Here is a 7,331-nt window from a genome sequence, read left to right as displayed (position 1 = left end):
ACCCACTCATTGCCCGAGTTCCACTGACACCTCCGCAGTTAACCAAACCTTCCTGGATTTCTGAGTGACTGTCTCCCTCGCTCCTCTCCGCCGGATACTCGAAACTTACCTGTCCACCCTCCACCACTGTCCATCCATCGGCCTCAGCAGCAAGCCCTCCATCGCGACCACTACCTTGGTAACCTCAGTGAACCCTTCCTCGGACCGTATACACCTCCAACCGTGCTCATAAATTGCAGTCCTAACGCTAACTTGTCCAGAAACACACCCAGTAGCACAATTATCTCCCTAAAACTGTCAGACAACAAAAATCTAAAAATTGGCACAAGTGATCTTACAATAACTATGGCAATGTGGAACTGCTAAATAACAGTGGAGATAGCTGTGCTACAGTACTGACGTTATAATGCACAGAAACAATCACTACTAATTCTCATTCACCATCACAAATGAGCCAAAATCTGTAAATTACACTTAAATGTTCCTTCAATTTTTGAAGCAACCACCTAATGTGAATTTGTAGTTATTATTTTACTATCATCTTATAGTAACTAGCTGTGCTGCAGTGCTAATGTTTGCATACAAAAATTCTCAGTAAAATTATGTCTCTGAATGGTTCCCACATGGTAAAAATAGTCAAATTAAGCGTGAATAATTCTTCATATGTGGAAGTAATGTCTTTACACCAGTTCTTAAACCGTATCTTTTCTAACCTTAGCTCCTACTTATGATTTTAGCCTGAAAGAAAAAAAGCAAAAAAAATAGAAGATTGGGTTTGACCTGTTTTCCTAACATCCTCATCTACTACAGAATTACAGCTAACAATGCTCTTGTTAGCATCTCGCCTGTGAAAAGATATTGGCATTCAGTGCTGTTACTGCTGAGTCAAATGGGAAGGGAGGGCAGGAGAGGAGTTCTCCACTTCCTAATGACTGCTCTGCATTATAACACATGCAGCCAAGTGAGCAATGAATCTTGTAAACTCTAGTTTATGGAGTTGAAATTGGTGCCCAGCAGATACCACATATACACACACTGAGTGACCAGATAGCTAGTAGGTGTATATTTTATATATATATATATATATATATATATATATAAACAAATCTAAAATATGATCCCTGAAGGCAATCATCGTCATGCACCCCTGGTCCAAACTAACAAATATGCCCCTCCAAAACAAACATCCCTCCTCATTCTCCATGAGTTCGCATGTACAAACAAAAATCCCTTGTTTTCCTTTTTTTTTTACCTTACATCACTCGTCTTGTTTTCTTCCATGCAACTGCCCCCTACTCAAGGCTTTCAGTAGCAAAGACGCACTCACAAAGCCTTTTTTTCTTCCACCTCAGACAATGCACCTCCCCACCTATACTCTGCCAGGCATTCCTGAGTCTATCCTAGCTATCGAAAATGTCAAGAATGAGGGGAGAAGCAGAGGAGGGTAGCAATGAGCACTGCGGCAGGTAGAGTCTTGTCCCGCTGCGCACACTTCCCACAGTCTCTGGGGTTAGTAAATGCATGGAATGGATGAGATCTCACTTGACTCCCTTAATTAAAACTCTTCACTTGAACAAGCCTCAGAGCTCATTCTCTTCTGGATGAAGGCATTTGAGTTAATTATCGGGCCAGTTTCATTCCAAAAAACAACAGAATGGAGAAGTTATAAAGGGAACAGAGATGAGAGGTTAGATATGAGGAGCTCCATGGAAAAGTTTTGATCTTTTCACACACTGGCAAGTTTAAACTCAAGAACAGTTTGATCACTTTTTAAATTATTCATCTGACAGTAATCCTTCAACTGCAAGACAATATGACCAAATCAGGTTATGCAAACCAAACACTTGTGGAACACTTAAAACAGAAACAGCACATTCTACACAGTTTTCTTTCCTCTCCAGGAGTCTGAGAAGAAAAAGAAGAAAAGAGGAGTGGAAAGACCAAGCAGACCAACAGTAGAAAGTTTTATGTGTGTGCCAAGTGCAACTTAACACTGCAAACAAGTTCCATCCATTGGAACATTGAGCCAGAGATGGGAGGTGATTCATGCTCTGCGTCACCTCCCCCCCTCGACTCCCCTCTAACCCACTCCCTTTATGCCGATTGGCAACTTACATTCAAACTCTGAACCACTGTGAAGCTTGTCCAGCAGCAGAAACCAGTGAAACAGCAGCAGGTTCACTGCTCACCGGTATGGGGTCACTTCCCACTAAAGTCTGGTAGTTTCAGTCTGTGCTCAGATTTATTAGTTCCAGCTGCACGGTTTTTCTTATAAGATCCTGACAAATTAATTCTGAACTAAAAAGAGGAGATCACACTGTAACAGTTGCTAATTAACTTGTGTCCTGCTAAAAGCAATGTAGTAAATACCCTCCAAAAACACCACAGTCATATGTGTTCGTCATTTAGCCACCAATTTAGGGCTTTCTTTTGATTCCTTGTCCTTTTTATGAAGTGTTTTGCAGTGAAGTTAAAATAAAGAAGCTTGGAAAGAAACTATGCATGAACCTGAAGTTCCTAAAATCCTTTGTGTTTGTTTGTAAAAGTAAAGGAGTTCAGACTTAATAAAACAGCAAGGGTTGAAACCGATGAACCCATGATCCTACAAATTGTTTATCAGTCAACCTTCCTCAAGGCTTCATTGACAGGTTGGCACCACACCACAGAAACAAAGCCTCTAAAATGACTCAGCTGGTCTTGTTTCATGAGGTTTGGGGAAACTTTACCACCATGAGCCTGAGGCTGTGTCATTGTAGCAGCCACATGCAAATGAAATCCTGTCTGTCTTTGGAAAACAGGATGCTTTGGCACATTGTAAGCCAGCACATACGCAATGCTCTGGAGATGTACCCCAACATCTACAGGAAGCTAAAACTTTCCAGGTTGGATGTACCGGTTCCTCACCTTCAACACAGTGTTCCACTTCCTCCAGGTTGCGAAGAGTAATCCTCATCAGGCTAGAGTTTAGCATCAGTTCGTTCTTGTGGTCCAGCCCCACTGACTCCGGGGCGAGGTTGAGAAAAAATATGCGGGTGTCGCCTGTGGCCACCTGGTTGTCACAGATGCGAGGATTGCCAAACCCGCCGATCGTCACCTTGTTGCCTCCGTCCAGCAGGATCACCCGGTTGATGCTGGACTTTCCTTTTAAGTAGCGCCACACTCTGACCTTTAGAAATGGAGGGAAGGAAACCGAGAATGGCATTTGTTTTACTCAATATTACAATAGAAAATTTTTAAAAATCTACTACAACCTTTCGCTTAGGTGTTCACACCTCAAGCTAGTGCTTTGCTGGAACATCTTCCAGCAAAGCTGGAAGATGTTCTTTGGTTTGCCTGTAAGCATCCCACATCTTTACTTAAAAATATTAGTCTTGCAAAGTTATCAAAATCTACCAACATTAAGGACATCTCTTGTCCATTCTACATCTTCAGGGGTGCTTTAATTACAATGGGTTATTACAAAATTAAAATTATCCTTTTGCTTCTTGAAGACATGAGGACTGTTGGTAAGGACTCTCGCAACTACTTCCATCTGAAGAAAAAGAAACTTAGAGCATGATCATGCCACCACCATGTTGAACTACAAGTACAGAATTGTTTTGCAGTTGTTCCACCTGTTCTTGACAAATAACAAATACAGGGGATATTTGTCTAATATAGAAAAAAACAGTGTTGGCACAAATCCCTTAAGCTCCTTCAGATGCAACAAAAATATTTTATCAATTCATGTTAAAATAAAATCGCTTTAAAAAACATAACAGAGGTTTAAACCTGTTAATGTTCCTATTCTCCACTCTGTGACTAGAGTGTATGATGAACGATACAGTCACAAATTCAAATCACTATCACTGGTTCCAATACTCAAATGAGTTGAGAACCAGTGATGGCTATATATCACTGGTTCTGATATACATATATACTATATAAATATATTGGAAGCTTTTTAACCTTTAAAAGCTTTCAAACTAGCTAATGGAGGTTTTTTTAATATCACTCGTGTTTTAACTGGGGTATTTAAACACAAAGCAGCAGGTTTGATATTTGTCATTATCAAACTTTAACCTCAAAAAAAAAAAAGTAGGGCTTTTTCTTGTGTCTCTTCAGTGACAGAATCTCATCAAGATCCAGACTGTCTATCTCAGAAAGCAAATTGATGTTTTATTCTGACTCACAGGAAGATTTTGTGGTACATATTAGCTATATTTTCTCATTTCAGCATTTGGAAGAGGGTTTCTGTTATTGGATAAGCTGCTATGCCTCTAATCTGCCCCATTCACTGGTCGGATGGAAGGGAAACTGGGAAGAAAAAAAGTGAGGAGCGAACGAGCTGACCAAACACAACTTGTTTATTTTTCACAGATTTTAGACTGGCCCACCACGAGTCAGATATGGTGCAAAAGTTAGTTGCACAATGAACAAGCAAAGGAAAGAAGACACAGGATGGGGGGGAGGAAGGCTGTAGATCCTGGCTAAAAGTTTAGATTTTTACAGAGTCAAATAACTTTAAAGCAATTTCTGCTTTTGACGCTGCAGTAGTTGTTTGCTATCACTCCAATATACATAAAATCTTTGTCCTATTTGTCATATCAATATGTGAAATAATGCTGTGGGAAAGTCACAATGATGGAAGACAAATATAAAAGCAATACGAGCTTATTATCATTATTGTAATTAAATCTGAAATGTTGCATGTCTTCTACAAATTGCATGGCCCTCATTTTGCAGAACTTACTCTGACAGACGGACCAGAAATAAAGCAGAACCAGCAAAGCTTCAGGTCCTGGTATTGGGTGAATCTCATGCTGATCAGGCAGAACATTATAATGATCTGTTTAGATCATTATAATGATCTAAACATTTTGGCTTTAGTTTTACTGCCAAAACAGCCAAGACCTGGTGAGGTTTGGACTCCATTAAAGTTTCAATGATATGCTGTGATATCTGGAACCAGTAACATAAAGTCCAGTCAAGTTTGGGTTCCTTCAGTCAGATTGGTTGTCTAATAGATGACTGGATTGGGATCTGGGCTACTTCAAGGAAAAGGCAACACGTCAAACTCATTGAGCTCCTCAAACTATTCTGTCTAAGAAGCCAGGTGCATTGTTTGTATGGTCGACAAATACTCTTAGGTGATCCAAGTTTCCCTACAGAACATTGCCCGACCATGACACCGCCTTGGCCGGCTTGCCAACGTCCTGCTGTGATCTGAGCCCAAGGGCTGCAACACACCACTTTAAACATGATGCAGAAGATAACAGCATTCATCGGCCCAGACCACTTTCTTCTAACGCTTGTCCAGTTCTGAGGGTCACATGCCCACTAAATGGACCCCAACCCAACAGCATCACACTGTGTGTTGTGACCCTTTTCTACCAGATCCAGAAGGTCAGAATCTTCAGGATTCTGACCTTCAGTAACTCCTCTGTAGGATCTAACCACATGAGGCCAGCCTTCGCTCTCCAAGTGCGTCAGTGACCCATGAACCCGTTCCCTGTTCACCACTTTTACTAGACACTGACCACTGCAGAACAGGAACGCCCTGCAGGAGCTGCAATTTTGGAGATGCATCACAATTTGGCCGCTGCTTTGTCAAAGTCACTCAGGTTTTTCAAACACATCGACTTTGCTCCATCGGTAAACATAATCATTGCAAAGCAACTTTTCCTCCTGAATGCGAGTCTCTGTGGGAACTTGGAGTGAACTTTCACCACATTCCTTCCCTGAAGGCATTGCTGCTTCTGCTGGAAGTCACGGATATCTGGTCTGTGGTGCGATTTGTCAGCACCACCACAGAGTAAATCAAGACTCAGAACATTATCCCTGCGGCAACAGGAAAGAGACAGGTTTCATATTTCCAGTTATTATGGCGGTAGTGAGAGTTACCACGTCGGGAAGCATGGAGCTTCCTGCTGCAGTGTGTTCTGAATCTGGATGATTGCATGCTCTGTTAGGCCTGCTTCTTAGCTGTGCAAATGCTGAGTGGAAATGTAAAGAAACGTATGTAGTGAATGTATTCCTGAAGGCAAAGTGGATTTTCTGCCAGTGTGCGGGTAGCCGCGGACAAGGTGTTTCTCAGGAAAGCTTCAAATGAGTTGGGACAGAAACTCTGCGGCCTTCATGGGACTTCTGTAAAGTCCAGAAAGCCTCTAAGCAGGTGCCTGAATGCACCACTGCGGATCCCTTCACAAGATAACGTCTTTCCGAACCTCACTATCAGACACTTACCTTGCAGTAATAGGTCTTATGCACAGGGTCCATGTTGAATATTTCGTCCACGGTTCCGGTCAGGACCACGTTGGCTTCTTCCTCCCGGTCCTCCAGGTTTTTCTCCGGACAACTGGCGACGCAGGGCGGCCACAGGGGAGCCAGGACCAGCCCCGCCAGGAGCAGCGCTGCCCGACCGGCCCGGAGTGTCCGCTGCGAAGCCATGACCGCCGCTCGGGTGGACCCGGAGAAAAGTTTACTTTTCTCTGCTTAAATTGAACCCTGAGCCGCCCGGTGTATGCAGACAACAACTCCACAAGTATTTCTTGGGCTGTTTTCTTTTGCTAGATGTTGCACCGAGTCCTCTCCGCTACTTCCCAGCGGTTTGAGCGGCTTCTCTTTCACCTTGGAGCCCTGCTCGTCGCATCTGCAGCCGGGTTCAAAATCCCTCTCTGCCGCCGCCGGCTGGTAGTCCAGGAGGAAGAGAGGAAGAGGAGGGAGAAAGAGGAAGGGCCAGGGATCGATCTCTCTCTCTCTCTCTCTCTCTCTCTCTTCAGGAATGTACCCACTCTTCTGCTTTCCGCTCACCCCCCTCACTCCACACACACACGCACACAGACACACACACACACATCCACAAGATTTGCATGCAATCTAATTTGCTGATCTCAGAAGAGAGGTGTGTGATGATGGTAAGGGGTTGCACGCCGGGATGCTTGCAGAAGGTGGCTGTCCAACGCCGCCCCCCGTCGGACAGGCAGTGACTTTACCCCCGGTCCGATCAGTGACCCCCGCATGTCCGCCACCTCCTGTAGGTGGATGCACTTTTTGTGTTCGGAAATTCTTTGAACTTCCCGAACCAAACACAGTTTTATTTACCTGAATACACAGATTTGTGCCTGTCAGTCATTTCTTGTGCCCTGGGTGAGACTTCACAGATTACAGGGGCAGCAAGCCAGGAGCCCAAAAATGTTATTTAACAAATTAATGTATGGTACTTTATATGAAACTCATAGGCCAATATCATGCGAGTTGTATTAATCAATATTCAAGTCTTTGAAAATGATGAAGTTGTAGATTATTTCTGTGGGAACATGGAGTTATTGGCTAGAAAACGTATTAAACTT

At 43.2% G+C, this 7,331-nt stretch overlaps 1 protein-coding gene across 12 annotated transcripts in view; it reads right to left on the bottom strand.

Annotated features, from left to right (window-relative positions):
* The window catches only part of agrn (agrin), a 593,620-nt gene extending 586,921 nt beyond the window's left edge, over positions 1-6,699 (bottom strand). For 7 of the 12 annotated variants that reach the window (XM_016661979.1, XM_016661978.1, XM_016661981.1 and 4 more), the window contains exons 1-2: positions 6,226-6,698; positions 2,905-3,166 (exon numbers count right to left, since the gene is read on the bottom strand). In XM_016661979.1, coding sequence (XP_016517465.1) covers positions 2,905-3,166; positions 6,226-6,429 — 466 coding nt within the window. In that variant the 5' untranslated portion in view covers positions 6,430-6,698. Of the gene's footprint in view, positions 1-2,904; positions 3,167-6,225 lie in introns of all 12 variants that reach the window. The other 5 variants (XM_016661973.1, XM_016661976.1, XM_016661975.1 and 2 more) reach the window with 2 other exon arrangements.
* Positions 6,700-7,331: the final 632 nt, after the last annotated feature.

This window comes from Poecilia formosa, unplaced genomic scaffold (assembly GCF_000485575.1).
Source record: "Poecilia formosa unplaced genomic scaffold, Poecilia_formosa-5.1.2 Scaffold352, whole genome shotgun sequence".
In the NCBI taxonomy this organism is placed as follows: Eukaryota; Metazoa; Chordata; class Actinopteri; order Cyprinodontiformes; family Poeciliidae; genus Poecilia; species Poecilia formosa.
Note: the sequence above shows the minus strand (reverse complement) of the source record. Positions and strands in the feature narration are given on the sequence as shown.